We start from the raw sequence: 22,482 nt of genomic DNA, 5'->3' as shown, positions 1-22,482 counted from the left end.
CCAAAAGAGACTACTTTCAAAAACATTAAAATCTTTTAAATGGTAGTGTTTGTATATGACGTGTATATATAGCATGGGTTTTTTGTAGGTGTTCATATCCATAGTACAAACTGCAAGATAAGTTACATTGCAAACTTTCATACTTTAATCAATTTAGTTTGAGTTAACAATAATAAAACTGCTTTTCAGATATATTCAGATACAGATATAAATAATATAACAGAATGCATGCTGCATGCCATAACGGCATTTTTTGGATATAATAGACATATTTATATAATAAATGCAGTCTACGTAGGCGGCTCAATAGGTTTTGAAAGGCAGCCTGTGAGATAACCCTTAAAAATGCTGTGGTGTTACAGTGGTTCGGTGATTTTAGATGGTAATTCAGAGATACTGAATGATTACCATGGTATTTACATGGTGCTTAAAGAATATACATTGGTAGATATAGTTTTGTTATATGAAAATACCTCATAAAAAAAAGATGAGATTGCATGATCTGTTGGGAGAGCATCAGTCAGCGACTGGTTTGTAACATCCCAGTTAATGTCTGATGAAAGAGGCGGCTTGCCGAGAGCTTGCGTAAGTCTGTAGGTAATTGGTCGAGCATGAGTGTATGTGCACTGCTCTTTCACAGTGAAGATGTGGAGCAGTTATCTTTCTGTTCAGGTGTCCTCTGTCGTGGTTCTGTCGAGGGTGATGAAAGCGTCTCTCTCCACGTCAATAATGCATCAGCACAAATGCACTTGCTGCTAATGGCTTCCACACTTCCAAAAAAAAATAAAAGTACTGAAAAACCTCTCGGCTAAAAATAACCCTGCAGGGATAAAGCACAGATTCAGATGTGAAGAATGGGAAAAGAAAGGAACGGAAAAACAGAGAGAAAGTGAGAATATGGTACTGATTAGAAAGAGAATTGTTGAGAAATGTTGATGTCTGGGAACTATACAGCTTGTTCATTTTGTTAATTTGTTTGTTCATTCATTGTTTTACTGAAAATGCTATGGTAGAACAATGTAAACGATCTAAAATGTAGTACAAACCTTAGTAAAACCATGTTTTTTGTATATTTACTTTACTAATACAGTGTTTTTGTATGTTTCCATAGTAATGCCAAGTTTTGTGGACATTTATCTTAGTAAAACCATGTTTTTTTGTTGTTGTTTTTTTCTTTACATTTACTATGGTAGTGCCATTTTTGGACATTTATTAGGGAAATGCTTGTTTTGGACATTAACCATATTAATTCCATCTTTCTTGGTCATTTATCTTAGTAATACTGTTTATTTTTTTACATTTACCATGGTAATGCCATGTTTTTATGACATTTACTAGGGTAATGACATTTGTTTTTGGACATTTGCCTTTGTAAACCATGTCTTTTGGGGGGATATTTACCTTATTACTACAGTTTTTTTGTACATTTACCATAGTGATACCATGTTGTTGTTGTTGTTGTTGTTGTTGTTGTTGTTTTTACATTTACCATGGTAATGCCATGTGTTTTTATTTTTACATTTACCTTATTAATACCATGTTTTTGGACAATTATAGGGTGATTTTTTACCTTAGTATCCCCATGCTTTTTTGGATATTTACCTTATTACTATGTTTTTTTACATTTACCATAGTGATACCATGTTTTATGGAGATTTACCTTAGTAATCCCATGCTTTATTGGATATTTGCCTTATTACTACAATGTTTTTGTACATTAACCATAGTGATACCATGTTTTTTGGACATTTATCTTAGAAATAACTGTTTTTTTACATTTACCAAGGTAATGCCATGTTTTTTGGACATTTACCTTAGTAATACCATGTTTTTTAGACATGTACCATGGTAATACCATGTATTTTGGACATTTGCCTTAGCAATACTATGTTTATTGGACATTTACCATGGTAATACATGTTTTTTGGGCATTTACCTTAGTGATACCATGTTTTGGGGGCATTTACCATTGCATGGTATTAACATTGAAATGTATATCAATATAAATTATAATTAGCTTTCTTTCCTCTAGTCTATGAGTGTAGTCTTACTGCTGTAAACTGTATGGAGAATCTGTCTGTCAGTCATTCAAGTTCCCGCCCCCTTGTTGCCATGGAGACACAGCCACACCTACGGGTTTCCATCCCCAACAGGCTGAGCCAGCTAATTAGCCAGTGCGGGATCGGTCATGGATTGGTCAGGTCTGTGAGCGCTGCTCTGAGCTCAGCTGCTTTCAGCTGGTGCCCGTCTGCTGCCTCTCATTACACATTGATCTCTCCCTGCCGTCTCTCCGTTTACTGTCTCTCTCTGTCATCAGCTCTACCTGCCTCGGAAAGCGAGCGAACAACACTGTGCGAGGTTTTAAATAGGGGTGAAACACATTCCCCCTCCAACTTTGGATTTTTACAGTCTTGGATTTAAACCCGAGATGTTTTTTTGCAAATTATTCCTCATGGAAGGAGTCTGACTCTCTCCAGCCTGTTGCTGCGTATCTCCTGGTGGAGGTGATCGAGCTGTCGGGTGGGGGGTGCCGTCAGATACGCAGTCACCCGGGGGGAGAGGGACACCTGTCGCATGCTGCAGATGGTACGGACCCTCGCCCAGTTCACCATCGCCCTGGAGGACATGCAGGAGAGCGGAGAGAGCACCAGTGATGATGGAGGAGGAGGAGGGGCGGGTGAAGAGGTGGGCAGGACCGTCGCTGTCGAGCCCAATGGAAACGGGGTTGGGGGAAGCGTGGGCGCCCCTCAGACCAGTGCTGAGGTACGAGCCTTACAGCACAGACCGACAATGGTTGTTGTAGTCTGAACCTGTTGCTATGTTTGATTGCTGTGTTGTTTTCATTGTGAGAGAGCATCTACATTTGTGGCACTTTATCGTCAAGGTCTTTTATGTAACAGTTTACCGGTTACTTGTCTAATTTCTTCTTCGTTTTCATTGTCTTTTTCAGTTTGTGTTTTTCTCAAGACTGTCAGTATTGTGATGGATGGATGAATGAATGAATGGATCGGTCAGTAGATGGATGGATGGATACATACATACATACATACATACATAGATACATACATAGATACATAAATCGATAGAGAGGTTGGTAGGTAGATAGGATGGTAGATGATAGATACGGGTAGAAAGTTTGGTAGATAGACAATATGTTAGATTGATAGTTTGGTAGATAGATAGCTTGGTAGACAGGTCGTAGATAGACTGGTAGATAAGATGGTAGATAGATAGGTAGGTAGATAGATAGATAGATAGGTTGGTAGATAGATAGATAGATAGATAGATAGGTAAATAGATAGGTTGTTAGACAAAATTGTAGATAGATTAGTTTGGTAGAGAGACAGATCTGTAGATAGTTTGGTAGGTAGGTCAGTAGACAGATAGGTAGATAGGATGGTAGATGGATAGATAAAGGTAGATAGTTTGGTAGATAATATGATGATAGATTCAAAGTTGGTTGATGGATAGATAGACAGCTTGGTAGATAGGCTAATGGATGATAGATGATGGTAGATAGATTGGTCATTGGTAGGTAGATAGGTTAGTAGAGGGATAGATAGGTAGGTTGGAAGATAGACATTGGTAAAATAGGCAGATAAATAGATCTTTCTGTATGTTCATGTCTCTCTTTCTCTCTCTCTCGCTCTGTCTCTCTTGCAGCAGGTTATTCTCTTCTCACCCTTAAAGGTCACATATTTTACACCTTTCTGGAGTTTTATTTTAAGTCTTGATGTCCTTAAGAATATATATTTGCGGTATAAGTACCAAAAACCATCTCAATATATTTTTAGAGCTCCTCTCTCAGGTCTGGGGTTTTGGCAAAAGGAGAGTGGGACTGTGGGCGGTGCTCGGGGTGGTGACTGAAGGCGGTGACTGTGTGGTTCTGACGTCAACTTCTTACGGAAGTCAACGGTTCGTGAAAAATCACAGCTACTTTATGCAGGCTGTGTGCATTTTACTGTGGACTGACTGTTTTGAAACTTATATGGTAGTTAAATAGCCCCTAGACCTCAGTTATCGTGAAAAAAGCCAGGAAATTTCAGTTTTGACAATATGGGAATTTAATAGAATTAGAACGTCTAAATCAGTGGTTCGTTGAATCATGAGATTAGGCAGTGCCATCGCCTTCAGAGAGACCACCATCTTCTGCTCTGTACCTGCTTGTGTGTGTGTGTGTGTGTGTGTTAAACCCCCCTCTCTCTCCCTCACTCCACTAACTGGACGGAGCTGAGAGGAGCGTCTTGAGATTATGTCCAGACACTGAGGGGATTTACCTGTCTCCACTGACCCTGTGGGCGTCTGTCTTAAGACTGTCTTACACCTCACATATGGCACATGTAATCAGGTCTATTGCTGACCGGTGTGTGTCTGCGAGATGATTGGTTCATGCTGGATTCCACAGCAGCCAATAGAGCATGTTTTTCCAAGCACTCTGCAACCTACAAACTATCTCATGTTCTTGTAGATTTTCCTGCTGTTTTTACTTTCCGTCTCCGCTTCTTTTCTTTTTGCTAATTTTTGGCTTTGTTTTACTCTGCGATGCTCTTTCTCAGTGTGTTTATTGCTCATGAATGTTCTACTCCAGCCAGAAATAGCCGACTGGCTGTGATCCCATGACCTGTTTTTGTAAAGTCCGGGCAGAGCTGGCATTGAGCGTATGGTACTGACGGCAGTAGAAATGCTGCGCGAGTTTTTCATTCAAACAACTTAAAGGGGTCCTATTATGCTCTTTTACAAAGTCTTGATTTTGTTTTGGGGGTGTACTAGAACAGGCTCTCATACTAGGTTGTTCGAAAAACACATTATTTTTCACATATTTTACATTATAACAGCTCTCTCCCCAGTCTGGCATGAACGGCTCGAATAGTTCCTGTATCAAATGAAAGCCCGCCTTCTGAAATACGAAATGTGCTGTGATTGGTTAGGTTGTAGTCCAAACGAGTCGTTCGTTGTAGTTTTTGAAAAGTGATTTCTGTTAAATAAAATATCTCCTTTTGAAGTGGACTTTGAGCTGTGTAACTTTGCAGATCTTTTTTATGCTCAAACAGCAACATTACAGACTAACTAAAGTTGAAAAAGAGAAAAAGCATAATAGGACCCCTTTAACCATATTGAATATGAGCTTTACTTTTACACTGAATCCATATTCATTTTAATAAGATATTTTAATACAGAGACCTCTGCATGTGTACATCTCTTTATAGTGGTTGTTCTAGGTGGTTATTAGTATGTTGCTAGGTGGTTTCTAGCTGGTTGCTAGGGTGTTCTCAGTGGTCAAACGTCTCTCTGTGATGTTCTGGTCTCTAGATATGGCTGAAATCCTCACTGAAATGTACTTTTAGGGGATTTTTCACCCAGTTATTTTTTGCTAGATGGAAAAACAAAAGTCTGATTGATAGAAGCCACACATGCTTCACAATATGAGGGATCATCCGTATCCGTTAGCACAGACAGATGTGTGAATCATTGGTCTCTTTTGTTTTATTGTTGGGTGTCTATGCTGCTTGTATTGGTTGAGATTTGCCCCACTTGTTAAGATAAACAAAGACAGTTATTGAACCCAATATATCTGTCTCATGAGTACAGTTTCAATATTATGGGATTTTCTTTGTTTTGGTCTCATGAAAATAGCCATGGCCTGAGGACAAAGCACAGCAAACTAAAATGAGGAGCAAGGTTGTCTTGACTTTCTATTTATTTATGCATTTATTTAATTCTTCATTTTTTTCATTTCAATTATTCATTTTGTTTATTTATTAAAGTATTCATTTTATTTTATTTCTTCTAAATTCTTTTCTGTTTTTCACTTGGATCTGATCGTCTTATTTCTTTGCTTAATTTATTTGTTAACTCATGTACAGTAGTTCTTTCCTAGACTGCTGTTGTCAGCCACTGGTTTGGACAAATTGGTCCGTGGTGTTTTGATCAATATTGCAAATGGGAAGTGATCAGACCACATCAGCCTGACAGACACATGCACGGCTCTGTGTGCTTCTGCCAGAGTCATTGTCATAGTTGCATAATCTTATTGAAGAAGCTCTGCAGGACAGTAGATTTCTTCTGAAAGCCAATCGCAGAACCGGGGGAAGGATTGAAAGGAGCGCGGGATGAGCTAATATATATTTTTTCTAGTCAGAATGACTCATGAATTCATTCATTACTTTAAAAGAATTAGCTAATAAGTATCACTTTTTCATAAAAAGTTTGTATCCTTATTTTTATATTTTTTAAATTATTCTTTGAGTTCAGCTTAGAACGTATTTATTTGAGTGAAATATTTTGTATTTGTTATTTTGGGGTATTTAATGTTTTTTCATAGATTAATTTTATTTGGTGTCATATTTTTTGTCACTGTGATAGGTTCTGAGGTTGCAAAAAAATTTAACCAGCTTTTTACTTTTGATTTTAATATATTATGCAAATTAGTAGTCATTAAGCAGATGCAACATTTGATTGCCACCCATATGCTTTAACCACACCACCTGTATCTGCAGCACCCGTTTGAACCGCGTCCAGCAGACGAACTCGCATGTAACGCTTGAACGTTCTCCACCCCTCTTCCGTGATTGACTGTGCAGAATGTTCTCGTTGTGATTGGCGACCGGTAACCGATCAGATCAAAGAGAGGTTGATTTGACTGGTGATGGCGGGTCAAATTGCAGATTCCACCTGCTTTATTCAGAGTGCTGTAAACACATTGTAGTGTATGTATGTTTGTTGTTGTATTTTTAATTCATAGTGGTTGACACAAATACTGCATTTGGCTCAAATGCACGGTGAACCTCAGGCTTTAGAAGGAAATGAGATCTTCTCATAACTTAAACACACTCTTGCTTCACTCTGCTAATAAAACCCAATCAAACGCTACAGCCAGAACATCAGGCAGTGGTTTGCACTGTGTCCTCATTACCTGGTGAGTGCAAATCAAGGTCAGACTGACTATTTAGACCAAATATGGATGTTTTCAGATCTATACAACATTTCTGCCAGAGGTCATATTAAATACTTATTTGTCTAATCTGACTGTTTTTGGTGAATACATTTGGTCAAAATGCCCCAAGTCAGTTCTGGTGTAGTAGGTTAGTCACCATTGTACTTTAGACTCAAGTTTAAGCTTCCGTATTTGTAATGGTTTATATTACTGCCATTGACATATTTGGTGTAGTGAGCCATCACAAGGTAGTAAACAGGAAATTCTTATTTTGTGTGTGTATCTGTTTGTTGATGTGAGTGCAAGTGTTTTGTTTAGGTTGAAAATTAATATTAATCATTATTCTATCATCATAGTTTTAAATATTTAATATTAATTTTTATTAGGCTTAATTTTATTACATTTTATTGTTTTATTTTTGTTAAAGTATTCACTAAATGCTTTAGTAGTCACCAATTCGCATATTTTATTTTATTTTATTTTATTTTGATGGCATTCTGTAATGAAAATGACGATGAAGTGGTTTCTGATCATTTCACACTTTGTTTAGAGTGTCTTAGTTTTTAAAAAAATAAATAAAGGATGGATACACTGTAAAAAAAAAATCCGTAAAACAGTCTTTTACCGTTAAATTCACGGTCATTTTTTACAGTGTATTTTATGATGGATTGAAGGTCAATCGATGCATAAAAGGCATTTTGATTTTAGCAAAATGTGAAAGTAAATGTGACCTTCATTAATGAACCAAATCAGTTTGTTTTGATCAAAATCAACCTCTGGGATATAAAAGTAGAAACAAAAACAGCTCTTTGTTTCTTGGCTCTCCATTGTTTGTGTGTTTTCTCAGTCCGTCTCTCAGTTTGTCTAGTGTTTATGCAGCACAACATGTCCATCACGTGAGCTGCTATGAACATTGACTTATTAGAGAGAAACGCTTCTCCCCAGAGCTTCATGTTCTCCTGCTCCTCCACCGGGTCTCTCTGTGTGACCTCGTCTTTCTAAGAAATGCATTTGGAGGTTCCTGAATTCATAATATGATTTCATTATAATGATATTGCCCCATAATGCATCAGGGGAACAGCTATGGGACGGGTGCACAAGGCACCTTTTGACGTTATGTAAGCAACACAGCAGGAATGTTCATGGCTTTTGATGTTTAAATAAATGAATTAGATTCATGCAGTTATGAAGCTGTGCTTTGACTTTCAGACCTGAACCGTGTGTGTGTGTGTGTGTGTGTGTGTGTGTGTGTTTGTGTGTGTGTGTGTGACTGTTGTGACCAATCTAATCACATTATGATTATTAGAGGCATTAAAAGATACACATAAGTTTCTGTATATGTGTTTATGAGATCAGTCTACTGTTGAAATGCAAGTAGTTGTACTGAGTTTGCAATCACTAATTCACATATAATTATTTATATAATTATTTTATTTTATTATATATTATTTTAGATTATATATTTTTTTATTCCATTTCATTTTATTTCTGTGAAGTATCATTTCTGTCTCATTTTTTTAAAATGAGGTGATGCTGAAATTACACACCAAATGCTTTTGCAATCACAAATTCACTTTTTTATATATATATTATAATTTTATTTTGTTCCATTTTTAATTTCATTTATTTCTGTTTCACACTGTCATTTCCATAACAATATGTATATATAGTTTGTAAAGAGTAAAGCACACCAAGGTCATGGGTTCGACTCCCAGGCATTGCATGAAAATATAATTTATAGTGTGAATGCAATGTAAGTTGTTTTGGATAAACGCATCAACCATATGTAGGAATTTAAATGTTTTTATTCATACTTTAATGCATATTTATATTTTCTGTTTAACTCATTTTTTTCCTGTCTCCATAATAGTTTTAATAGACCAACCTTTCCAAATCCTCTGAGCATACCTGTGACTGAATGCCAGGCCGCGTCTGTGTCATCAGGGCGTTTCAGAAATACCCGCAGCTCTTTTGGGACGTGTGCTGCGGCTGCCACACATGCTGTTGGAGCTGCTGGGCACATTTCTGGCCCCCTGATGAGACTCCATAGAGCGTTTCGCTCTAAATGCAGTTTAAATGTGTTTTTATTACCAGTTTATATTAAGCACCAGGTTCAGGCAAAGGCTCAGTCGTGTTGTACTTGTAAGAATTGTTCTAGACATGCCGAAAATTTGATGCTACAGCACAGCAGCTCTTCTTCTTGGTTTTCTCTGATGCACTAACTCTGCAGCAGCACTTCTTCTTCGTCGTCTCATCTGATGCACTCACTCAACCAAGCGTTCTAACCACAACCACAAGTAGTTCTTGAAAAAGGGATTTTTTAAAAACGAAATATCTCCCTTTGGAGTGGACTTTGAGATTTGTAACTTTCTAGATCTTTTTTTATGCCCAAAAATACACACTACACACTAACTAAAATGTAAAAAGTGAAAAAGCATAATAGGACCCCTTTAAAATTCCTCGCAGCATATACAGCTCTGCTCGTCCTGCGTTTGATTTGTCCCCGGTGAAAAGTAACAAGATTCTGCAGCGGCCTGCTGGGAAACCACTATAAACCGGTTCAGAATGAGTCGGTTTAGAGCGACTCACAGCAGGTTTGTTTCAGCTTTACTCAGTGCAGTTAAGAGCTGGACGTGTCGGCCAAGACGGCGTGCTGGTTAGTACAGTCTGTCAAACCACCTGCTTTTTATGGGAGGAAAGAGATACAAGCACACATGACACATATCAGCCGCTTTTTCTTTCTTTCTTGCGTGCTTGCTTGCTTTTTCCTTTGCTTTCTTTCCGTTTTTGTGTTACCTATTTCTTATTCTATACTGTCATGATAGTACACTGCAAAAAATTATATAATCAATAAGTCTATATATAATCTAAAGTGTTAGTGTATTACTATAGTAAAACTTATATACGTACTTATACAGATCAATGTTTAACATAGTAATAACTTTAAAATTGTGAAATATTATTACAATTTAAAATACCTGTTTTCTATGTGAATATATTTTAAAATGTAATTTATTCCTGTGATGCGCAGCTGAATTTTCAGCATCATTACTCCAGTCTTCAGTGTCACGTGATCCTTCAGAAATCATTCTAATATGTTGATTATCATATTTGTCTTAATGTTTACTTTTTTACTTGTTTATTTTAAACGTATTAATATATTTACAATTAATTTTATTTGAAATTTGTATGCATTTATCTTCATTTTAATTTGATCTTATGTATTTATCTGATTGCTATATTTCTCTCTACAGGATATGAGAAGACATGTGATCATGACTCTGCTGGACACTGAACAATCTTACGTTGAGTCTCTGCGCACACTCATTCAGGTATGAAACGCACAAATACATTCATGTACATGTCTAAATGAATACTAAAGACTGCTTTTGAGCTTATATAAAGCTAATAAAACTGATGTTATGTCTGAGGATGTCTGCAAATGAAGGTTTTATCATTTTAACTCTCTTCTCGGGACAGTAAATACATAAACTTGCAAGCAATTCTGTAAAATCAACAATTATCACATCAAACATAATGGCCAAAAAGCACTGTATCATTAAACATATGTAATTTGTGTTTATGAAACAACCCATGAATATGATGTTTAATACCCATCATTTGCACGCAATTTACCGTGAATATAGAACAGAACAACGGAAGCCTGATGTTACTGTAAGAGCGAGAGCGGAAGCTGCATACTGAGTTTAATAAGCAAAAGAGAGCAACAAATCATCATCTTTTCCAATCGCTCCTGACTAGCTATTCCAGCTGGTGCAGCGGTTGCCATGGCGACAAGGTGAGCGAGTGGCGGAGCGCAGCAGTGTTTGAGCTCGATCGCCCAGCCGCACCTCCACAATGCCCCATTACTGAGCAATTCTCAGCATGGTTTGTGCTCTCGTTCTGTGTTGAAGGAAGCGGTTATCTTTGGGGAAAATGATTGTGTTCCAGTCAACATCATTACTTGTAAATGGCGTGCAGCGGGCGAACCTGAGCCAACAGTGAGAGAGAGACGCACAAGCGCAGGTTAATCGGCTTCGAGGTGTGGATGTGGACGGATAGATGACAGACGAGAGCGCTCGATCGCGGCACTGCCATGTTTCTGGGCACGTTTTAGAGTGTTTGAAGCGCTAGAAGAACGCTGGCCAGATGCTTGCTAGTCGAAACACAGAAACTGAATCAGACTCACTTCTGTGTGCCAACAGGGAGTGTGTTATATTGTTTTTTGGACTTGTACTATGGTAATATTCATATACTATGGTATTCACATGATACTTTTTTCCACTATGTCCAAAAACCATGTTATTACTAATAATAAAAAGGAAAAAGTATCATGTGAATACCATAGTATATGAATGTGATCATCATTCAGTACCATAAAATATGTGAAAATAACATGATCTTATACATGGCTATACCATGGTAACATCACAGTTCTTTATTGTAAGGGATGTTTGACATGATGTAAGTGTGTTTGAAGTCAACAAAAGATCAAATTAGACTATTTATTAATACTTTATTAATACACATTTCTGGTATTATTGAGGATAATTCCTTTTAGGTAATAATTCTTTGATGTAAGAGTGAAGTAATTTGATCTATTTCATCTTTTTTTTTTTTTTACATTTTATCATTTTATCTCAATTAAAATGGGTTGCAAATGACATTTTTCGTTGTCTTTGATTATGAATGAGCTGTAGAAAATCATTGAGAAACTGTTTTGGTTTTAAAAAGTCTCTGTTTTGTGACGGTGAAGACGGAGGAGCAGAATATTTATCTGCATTTGATGTGACACAGGCATTTCCTTTAATCAAAGTCTGTCCCAGACCACCACCACCACATGCAAACACAGAAACACACATATTTTGTAATTTACTAATGCATGTTCTTTAATATTTGCATGCATATTTGTTTATATTTATTTTTGCATATTAAATTCTAATATGCCAAGCATGCACCAATGTTAAATGTTTCTAACAGTCTTTCTTACCTAGACAGCATTGGAATTTCAGCAGTTAATGCCATAATGCATTGCAATGAAAATATTGATTATGATTTATTTATTACTAAAAAAGTAACAATTGTTCCATGTAAATAAAGCTGCATAATTTCAGCTCTTCCCACATCACCTCCATCTCTTTCTGTTGTTGTTCTGGTCTCAGGGCTACATGAAGCCCCTCAAGCACCCGGAAAACTCGCCTCTCTGTGACCCGTCTCTGGTGGACGAGATGTTCTACCAGATCCCTGAGATTCTGGAGCATCACGAGCAGTTCCTGGAGCAGGTGCTGGACTGTGTCAACCAGTGGCACGACAAACAGACTATCGGACATGTGCTCATCCAGTCGGTGAGATCCTAACCACTGTTTGAATGCTGTTTGGTAATAGCATCCCAAATCTTAGTTCGCTGTAGTTGGTCAAATTTTTCAGGTGGTTTTTGGTTTTATGGATCTGTTCATGCTTTTTTAGGGCAATATTGTCCACAATCTGGACGAGGAGAACTAATGCTGTGTCCTGATTTGCATGCTGTCTTAAGTAGTATGCAGCATTAGTATACTGAATATTAAAGTATATTGATAATTGGATGCTAATGTTAGGTCCCTTTGATTTCTGCAATGTGGAAAATGTGGACGGAGTCAAATTTCACAAGCATTTCGCATTTACAGAACCTCAAGTGTTCACTCCACCCCGCCAAAATATGTGTTTGGGTTAACTTGAAGAAATTATTAACGAAATAAATTACTGTTGTACTATAGAATGTATTTCTCAAAGTGAAATTACTAATAATAATGTCATTTATTAAAACATTTTTCAGAAATGTCATACAATTTTTCATCCATGCTTTAGTTAAAACTGTAAACCTCTGTTGGCAAAAAAAAAAAGACTGTTGCAATTTCATTTGATTGCATTTTTAAAAAATTAAGGTTTTAAAGTATTCTGTTTATTTGATTAGCATCATTTTTTATGATAAATTTGTATTAATTCATGAAACACAGAATCCAGAAAAATTAAAACAGATGACACAAAATTTCTGAAAAAATAAAATATTTCATAGGGCACTATTATTATGAAAATGTTTAATAAATATGTCAATTGTTAAAGTGTAATGAATTTTGATCATTCAAATTTAATTTAACCATTAAAATGGAATCCAAGAAAATTAAAATAGAAAAAACAGAATTAAGGAAAAAATAAACGGGCCCGACTAATGTTGGATGTTGTACTATTTCTAGTGGATTTTTAAGTGCAACTTAAAGAGAAGTTGTGATGGTTCTCTATTGATATATTGAAAAATGTCAAAAACCTCAAGGCTGAAGCATTTTTTAAATTTATGAACCTCAAAGTTAAAAAAATTATTAAATATTAAAAAATATTAGGTAATAATTCTGGATCAAATCACTATTTTATGACATCATATGTACATCATATGTCCCAATACTGGCTTAAGGTTTTACTACATACTCAAAAGTGTGTACTTTCCTATCACCAGTGAAGTTCATATAAGAAGTGTGTTTTTGTTTTTTTATTTTTAGTTTTTTTGTTTTTTGCCTTACTTAAAGTGCCCTTATTATGGATTTTTGAAAATGTAACACAGCTCTAAGTGATTGAAAACATCCTGCAAAGTTTTAAATCTGAAAGTGCACTGTGTATAAAGTTATAGCCGGGTTTCCATCCAAAGTTGCGAATTTAACTTGTGCGCAAAATTGGAATATCGCATAAAACATTTGTGAACAAGCACTGTTTCCATCCAACGAGTCAGAGCGAACAAAATCGTCACTTCCTGATAAACTGGCACCAAATATCACTAAGTAAGAGAATATAATAATTCTCAAATATAATAAATTACTTGCGCTTTGAGTGAGTAGACGAAACACAATAAATGCGGTCTGGCTTTCGGAGGTGAATGTCAGCTGTTTGGGAACGCAGTCGTGGTAGACCGTTCTGGGGGGCAGTTATACAGAAATACTTTGACGACAGACTTTGCTCGGGCACTTCAGAATGACCATGACAACATTTCAGATGATGCTGTGCAACTAAATCGGTCCGCTGGTTAGTCAGGTTATGCTGTCCCATAGCGCAAAGTCACATGACTTTTTTGAACGCTCATGCGGGATTTATTCGCAAAATGCGTTTCCATCACCCATTATTCGCATTAACCCTTTTTCGCACAAGTCAAAAGCCACCTCAAGCGAGCGTAAAAACTTTTTTGCGAATTAAGGGATTTTTATTCGAAATTTGGAGTTTCCATCACTCGTTTTTCATGCGATACTTCAAAATGCGCATTAAAACAGGGTGATGGAAACATAGCCATTAGCTGGATTTCCATCACCCTGCTTTTATGCGCATTTTGAAGTATTGCATAAATAACGGTTTCCCGGTAACGCTGTACACAAAGCAGCACTGCGCTCACAAACTCTGCTTTATCAGGCATTACAGGCATGATGCGGACCAATCTCCGCAGATTAGCGTCACGCAAAGGAGGGGTTTGGAAAAATAAATGCATATTATAAGACAATGAAAGTGTTTTTATGCCCTTGCATGCATGTCAACCTGTTGTTGGGGACTCCCAAAACCAAAATATGAACCTTTCATAACCCATAATAGGGGCACTTTAAATGTCACAAGTAATTTTACAGCCTTTAAGACCTGGTTCAGAAATAGCTTAGGAACAAATTGTTAAAAATTGCTGTAATCAAGAGATATTTCAATAGTCTATTTTCACATTAACAGCATGTCTCATAATGATGATGTCATTCATCCTCTGTGATTGGCCACCCACATGGGTGGTACATTTAGCCAGAGATCCGCTCCGCTAGTGCATGAACGCTAGCCTAGGAGAGGCTCTCAGGCAGTACTGACAGACGTGTAGCAGGTGTTTGTTTTCCGTCCCAAAGGGATGATGTGTGGCTTATTAGCTGACAGGGACGCCACACTGTCTAACCTCACTGGACTTACATTGTTAGGGTCTGTGCTGTCGGGATGCTGGTGCCGTTCTGTCTTTCACAAGTACACACTGTACACACACACACACACACACACACACACACACAATTTCTCCTGCTGCTAGGTCCTCGTCTTATCTTAAGTATCATCTCTACGATTCAAAGATTTTTTTTCCATAAGTTTTTACAAAAGAAATGAATATTTTTCTTCACCAAGGATATATTAAATTGATCAAAAGTGACAGTAAATGTTAGAAAAGATAATGTTATAATGTTAGAAAAGATTTTTATTTCAAATAAATGCTGATCTTTTGAACTTTCTTTTAATCAAAGAATCCCGAAAAATAAAATGTAGCATGGTTTCCACAAAAATATGAAGCAGCACAACTGTTTTCAGCATTGATATTAATCGGAAATGTCTCTTAAGAAGCAAATCAGCATATTAGAATGATTTCTGAAGGATCACGTGACACTGAAGACTGGAGTAATGATGCTGAAATTTCAGCTTTGCTTCACAGAAATATATGACATTTTAAAATATATTACAATAGAAAACAGTTTTAACAGTTTTAAATTGCAATAAAATTTCACATTTTTACAGTTTTTACTGTGTTTTTAATGAAATACATGCAGCCTTGGTGAGCATAAAACACTTCTTTAAAAAATATTTAAAAATCTCACCAAGCCCAAACTTTGGAGCTCTAGTCTATATACTTTCTCATTACTTTTAGTGTGTTGTGTAAGTATGCTGATTGGGATGCAGTGTAACAGTTTGTTGAGTGTAAGCTGAAGGAATGCTGAGTGTCTCGGTGTGGGGTTTTAATCTGTCTGACCCTCTGCCCCGGTATGGAGTAAAACCACCTCACCACCGCTAGTTCAGTGTTGTTTAGACGTTCCTGTCAGATTCACGTTCGCACATCAAATGCAGGATTTTTATAGGCTCTGACTAAACAAGTCGACAAACACAGGTAGTTAGCACTGGGATCTGCTGCTCGTTTAGACGCTGTAATTGTGTTTTATGAGTTTCTCTAAGGATCTACGTCGCTTTAGGCTTGCACTGAACCCTGTGACATTGAACCGAAGTCTCAGTGGAACCGTCTCTTATGCTCATGCCTACGCTCATGTTGTAATTTGAGTGTAATTTACTGTAGCTTTCATTGTTGTTTTGTAATGATTCTGATGTTTTTATGGTTCTGGGAGACGTTTTTCTCATTCGTTTTTTCCCAATTCAAATCTCTGAGATGCATCTGAACAGAACAAGCTGCAAGAAAGGGGCATTATCTTATTTTATTACTTTTATTAAATAACATACAATCCAAGTCACATGCTAAAGTCAAGATAACCAGAAACAAAACACAAAAAGAAAGGGTCATTCACCTTATTTGATAAACTAAAATATCAAATTATTTAATTACGTTTGTTATATGTGCACTTTAATGTACAACTACAAACTAGAGATGAGGAAACCTGGGTGGCAGTACATAAACTATGAAAGCTTTTTTTTATTTTCATTTCATGTGTACTTTTAGTGTTCAAATGCGAACTAGACCTGAGGAAACCTGAGCATCGGCGGGGGGGGGGACTTTCAAAAATTTTCTAAGGACGGTATTGCTCTTTAAAAGGTTTCTATTGGGTGGCAGTACATAAACTATGAAAGCTTTTTTTTATTTTCATTTCATGTGTACTTTTAGTGTTCAAATGCGAACTAGACCTGAGGAAACCTGAGCATCGGCGGGGGGGGGACATTTCAAAAATTTTCTAAGGACGGTATTGCTCTTTAAAAGGTTTCTATCAATGATTTGCAGGCTAGGGTTGAGTAGAGTTTGTAAAGGTGCACAGTTGTTCTGTTCAGTGCTGATAATGTCTCCGCTTTCTCCTCACAGTTTTCCAAAGAGATCCTCGCCAATATTTATTCAGCGTACATCGACAACTTCATGAATGCCAAAGATGCAGTGAGAATCGCCAAGGAGGCCAAGCCTGCTTTCCTAAAGTTTCTAGAGGTACATTACGGCTTTATTTCTGTGCATATGTGTAGGTACAAATACTTTTACACTACAATTATCCCCTCGAGAGGCTGTTTGGCAGCTCTAGGACATTATATATGGCCATTTGGCACAGTTAAACTTTAAATATATGGATTTTGTCATTTTGCAAAGAAACTGTGACCTGTTTAAAACACAGCATTCATTTTCTGCTTAAGATGGACTGTTAATGTCTTTAGCCAGAGATGGTGACACACGTGAGGTTAAACTGGTTATTTTAATATTTTTTGCACTATTATAGTATTTATTAATGTTTTCAAATAGCTTTCATGTTCATATTTTTTTTAGTTTTCATTTTTTTTCAGTCTTAGTTTTAGTAATATTGAACCTATTTTAGTTAGTTGCCAAAGAAACATTTCTAATATATATATATATATATATATATATAAATTCCATACTCATTTCATATGCATGTTTATGCTTTCATATGTTCTCAGCTGAATCATGAAATGTTTGACAGTTTCTAGGGTTGCTGCCCTCTAGTGGTACCTCTTCAAACTGAACTAAAACTAAGTTATCTAGTAAAGCTTGGTTGGATAAACTGTACACATGCAATTCAAATCACGATAAAGTATAGTTGTACTCCTAAACTGTTTTGTTTTGTATGTGTCTCGCTCTTTCTCTGTTATTCTGTCTCTTTCCTCTTCAGCAAAGCATGCGTGAGAATAAAGAGAAACAAGCTCTGGGTGATCTGATGATAAAGCCAGTACAGCGGATCCCACGATACGAGCTGCTAGTTAAGGTGACACTAACCTTCCTATTTTATTTCTGCCTTTTTGTGCCTGTTCGTTTTTATTGATAGCATGTCTTTTAATTAGGGATGCACCGATGTATCGGCCGCCGATATTTTTTTTATCCATGCTGAAACATTTTTTAAATATCTAATATCGGTATCAGTATCGGAATCGGCCAACAGTTCTTTTTTTAAAAATCGGTATCAGTTTTGGCCAAAAAAAAAACCTATCGGTGCATCCCAACTTTTAATGTATTTGGGCTGGTTTGGAACACATCAGGCAGTGCTGAATGATTAATTGAAATATAATCGAAAATGCAATATGACTTAGAATTACCAAATTGCAAAGACTGCATTTTATTTAAACATGCGCAGTGTGTTTTTCTAGCTGTGTAAATTCACAGGCTTGTAGCTTTTGAAAACAGTGACTTCAGTGGCTCGGTTCGCAGTATATGCATCATTTCAGTCTCTGCATCATTGTGGCACTTATAATGTTCACTTTGGAATAAAACATGTGCCATCCATTTCAACACATTTGTAATGAGAAACATTTATAATCCTAACTTTGGCAGATTTGCCCCTAAATAAAAGCTCAAAGATTTAATGTTTGAAATTAGGACATACATTTTAGCATTGTAATGTTACTGTTGTATTGAAATTTTTTTTATTATTTAATACTCTTTTAATTTAATAATAGTAGTAGTAGTAGTAGTAGTAGTAGTAGTAATAATAATTATAATATTTATTATTATTATTATTATTATTATACTATTGTTAGAGTACTGGCAGAGTAAAAAATAATAGTTTTATTTTACACACAAGTACAGCAAACCTGGAGCTCTTTAAAAAACAACAAAAAAAATCATTTTAAATCACAATCTCAATTTGTATCAGAAAAATGCAATTTTATTTTTCTTAAATCATTCAGCCCTGTATGTTTTGTATGTGACCACCATTTAGCAACTAGTTAAAATCCTTAATATTTACTCATCTGGTTTGTTAATGTTAAGGACAAAAAAAATGCTTAAATTAATTGTCATTCTGCTATAATATACAGTCCTTGAATCTCTAGGACTGAAACTATCCATTTTTATAAGTGTCTTTTTAGGTACTAGCTGCAATTTTGGTCGTTTAGTTTTTAAATGACACATTGTTTGTATGGATCAGGATCTTCTGAAGCACACTCCTGAAGATCACCCTGACTACCTGTTTCTGCTGGACACCCAGAAGAACATCAAGCGATTGGCTGAGAGGATCAACAAGGGCCGGCGCACCGCGGAGGAGCTGGAGAAAGAGACGCGCGTCATGCAGGAGATCGAGGCGCACATCGAGGGCGTGGAGCATGTGAGAGATCACTCAAAATCACTCATCCAGTTTATTAACTGAAGTGATTAAAACTTGGTTTCAAATCCATTTTTCTTTCTTTTATGATTTTTTAAGATTAATTTTTTTATAGGTTCAAATATATAAATTAAAACTTTAAATAGCTTTTTTAATTTTTTTAATTTAATTTAATTTTTAAAAAAAAATTCTGAAAACAATACTTAATATTTTAAAATTAAGTCTTAAAATCTTATGATTCGATATTTGTACTGGTGAAAAAGACAAAAATACTGAATTTTTGCAGTGTATTTACAGTTTTTATTGTGAAATCTGTTTCATGTTGTGTAAATGTGTTTATATGTTAAATATTTTAACTACATTTTTATTTCTTATGCATCTTTTATGTTTTTTTTAAATCCCTTTAATGTAAAGCACTTTAAATTACCATCATAAATGAAAAGTACTATATAAATAAATTTCCCTTGCCATAAGATATCAAGTCTTGTTTTGTGAAAAATGTATCAAAATTAAGTAAATCTTTGCTCAAAAAAAACAACAGATTTTCAATCTGTCAACTGAAAAATAATCTTGTTTTTTCAGTGCATTTACAGTTTTGGTTGCAAATCTGTGTCACATTGATTAAATATGTTCGACTGATACCACACAAACATGTTACAGTAGTATGTAGGCTAGTTTGCCTTCAGCTATATCTAATAATGTTTCTTTTTTCCTGTCAGATCCTGAATCCACAGAGGACGTTTCTAAGACAAGAGATGGTGGTGGAAGCGGTGAGCACAAATAAACACAAGAAATCAAATCACTTTAAGCCATCGTATGAGCTCCCTAAACCTCTGTCCTTCTCTGCAGAAAACGGTGGGCGGTAAGAAGGACCGGTCTCTGTTTCTGTTCAGCGATCTGCTCATCTGCACCACGCTGAAGAGGAAGTCTGGATCTCTGCGCAGGAGCTCCATGAGTCTGTGAGTGCGGCTGTGCGTTCGCAGTTTTCTTTTAATAGTGCAGAGATGTGAGGAGGGCCTGGGAAAACTCATGTTTGGTTTAGAAACCCCCAGAGTCCCCTGAGCTCTTCTGCACCTGATGGCCAAAATAATAAATGCATTTCATTTCTGAATAACACTGCACTCTAGTGGACTGTCATGCAAACACCACATAAATAATCTTGTTTTCTTTTAATAGTGCAGAGATGTGAGGAGGGCCTGGGAAAACTCATGTTTGGTTTAGAAACCCCCAGAGTCCCCTGAGCTCTTCTGCTCTGATGGCCAAAAATAAATGCATTTCATTTCTGAATAACACTGCACTCTAGTGGACTGTCATGCAAACGCCACATAAATAGTCTTATTTAGCATACGCTTTCATCTAAAGTGATTTCCAGGACACTTATTTCTGGGACATCAATCAAAATAAGGAAATGCATCACGTTACAGAAGAAAAATGCACTGTAGATGCTCATTCATGAGTTCAACAGTGATCTTTCATGATTAACCCTCACCACATTTGAACCAGCAAACTTATCAGATATCAGAATAGATCATTAATTACTAGCGCACATCAACCCATGCTGGAAAAAATCCTCGACTGATGATTGAATTCTCTCTCTGCTTCTCTTTCAGATACGCCGCTGCTAGTGTCATTGACACCTCGAGTAAATATAAGTTCGTGTGGAAACTGCCCTTAGAAGACATTGAGGTGGTTAAAGGTAGTGTCATTATCTCACACAATCAGTATGACATGATTTACATGATTGCCATGTTTTTTTAATATATATATATGTATACAGTGGGTACGGAAAGTATTCAGACCCCCTTAAATTTTTCACTCTTTGTTATATTGCAGCCATTTGCTAAAATCATTTAAGTTAATTTTTTTTCCTCATTAATGTACACACAGCACCCCATATTGACAGAAAAACACAGAATTGTTGACATCTTTGCAGATTTATTAAAAAAGAAAAACTGAAAAATGCTCAGTATTTAGTAGAAGCACCCTTTTGATCTAATACAGCCATGAGTCTTTTTGGGAAAGATGCAACAAGTTTTTCACACCTGGAATTGGGGATCCTCTGCCATTCCTCCTTGCAAATCCTCTCCAGTTCTGTCAGGTTGGACGGTAAACGTTGGTGGACAGCCATTTTTAGGTCTCTCCAGAGATGCTCAACTGGGTTTAAGTCAGGGCTCTGGCTGGCCCATTCAAGAACAGTCACAGAGTTGTTGTGAAGCCACTCCTTCGTTATTTTAGCTGTGTGCTTAGGGTCATTGTCTTGTTGGAAGGTAAACCTTCGCCCCAGTCTGAGGTCCTGAGCACTCTGGAGAAGGTTTTCGTCCAGGATATCCCTGTACTTGGCCGCATTCATCTTTCCCTCGATTGCAACCAGTCGTCCTGTCCCTGCAGCTGAAAAACACCCCCACAGCATGATGCTGCCACCACCATGCTTCACTGTTGGGACAGGTGATGAGCAGTGCCTGGTTTTCTCCACACATACCACTTAGAATTAAGGCCAAAAAGTTCTATCTTGGTCTCATCAGACCAGAGAATCTTATTTCTCACCATCTTGGAGTCCTTCAGGTGTTTTTTTAGCAAACTCCATGCGGGCTTTCATGTGTCTTGAACTGAGGAGAGGCTTCCGTCGGGCCACTCTGCCATAAAGCCCCGACTGGTGGAGGGCTGCAGTGATGGTTGACTTTCTACAACTTTCTCCCATCCCCCGACTGCATCTCTGGAGCTCAGCCACAGTGATCTTTGGGTTCTTCTTTACCTCTCTCACCAAGGCTCTTCTCCCCCGATAGCTCAGTTTGGCCGGACGGCCAGCTCTAGGAAGGGTTCTGGTCATCCCAAACGTCTTCCATTTAAGGATTATGGAGGCCACTGTGCTCTTAGGAACCTTAAGTGCAGCAGAAATTTTTCTGTAACCTTGGCCAGATCTGTGCCTTGCCACAATTCTGTCTCTGAGCTCTTCAGGCAATTCCTTTGACCTCATGATTCTCATTTGCTCTGACATGCACTGTGAGCTGTAAGGTCTTATATAGACAGGTGTGTGGCTTTCCTAATCAAGTCCAATCAGTATAATCAAACACAGCTGGACTCAAATGAAGGTGTAGAACCATCTCAAGGATGATCAGAAGAAATGGACAGCACCTGAGTTAAATATATGAGTGTCACAGCAAAGGGTCTGAATACTTAGGACCATGTGATATTTCAGTTTTTCATTTTTAATAAATCTGCAAAAATGTCAACAAATCTGTGTTTTTCTGTCAATATGGGGTGCTATGTGTACATTAATGAGGAAAAAAAATTAACAAATGATTTTAGCAAATGGCTGCAATACAACAAAGAGTGAAAAATTTAAGGGGGTCTGAATACTTTCCGTACCCACTGTATATACACACATTTAAGAAAATAAAAGAAATTAAATAAAAATGACAAATGCATTCAACAACATTTCAAAACTAAACATTTAAATGAAAACAAAAAAATAAAGCTAAAAACAATTCAAAA

General features: G+C 36.8%; 1 protein-coding gene across 1 annotated transcript in view; it reads left to right on the top strand.

Annotated features, from left to right (window-relative positions):
- LOC107705756 (rho guanine nucleotide exchange factor 17-like) overlaps window positions 1–22,482 on the top strand; it is an 82,851-nt gene that overhangs the window by 48,518 nt on the left and 11,851 nt on the right. The window contains exons 3-10 of the mRNA XM_016509211.1: window positions 10,189–10,266; window positions 12,097–12,279; window positions 16,758–16,874; window positions 17,566–17,658; window positions 18,817–18,993; window positions 19,710–19,760; window positions 19,840–19,949; window positions 20,601–20,686. Coding sequence (XP_016364697.1) covers window positions 10,189–10,266; window positions 12,097–12,279; window positions 16,758–16,874; window positions 17,566–17,658; window positions 18,817–18,993; window positions 19,710–19,760; window positions 19,840–19,949; window positions 20,601–20,686 — 895 coding nt within the window. The remainder of the gene's footprint in view (window positions 1–10,188; window positions 10,267–12,096; window positions 12,280–16,757; window positions 16,875–17,565; window positions 17,659–18,816; window positions 18,994–19,709; window positions 19,761–19,839; window positions 19,950–20,600; window positions 20,687–22,482) is intronic.

This window comes from Sinocyclocheilus rhinocerous, unplaced genomic scaffold (genome assembly GCF_001515625.1).
Source record: "Sinocyclocheilus rhinocerous isolate Xijiao unplaced genomic scaffold, SAMN03320098_v1.1 scaffold834, whole genome shotgun sequence".
NCBI lineage: Eukaryota > Metazoa > Chordata > Actinopteri > Cypriniformes > Cyprinidae > Sinocyclocheilus > Sinocyclocheilus rhinocerous.
The sequence above is the reverse complement of the archived record's forward strand: the minus strand, read 5'-3'. Positions and strand labels throughout refer to the sequence as shown.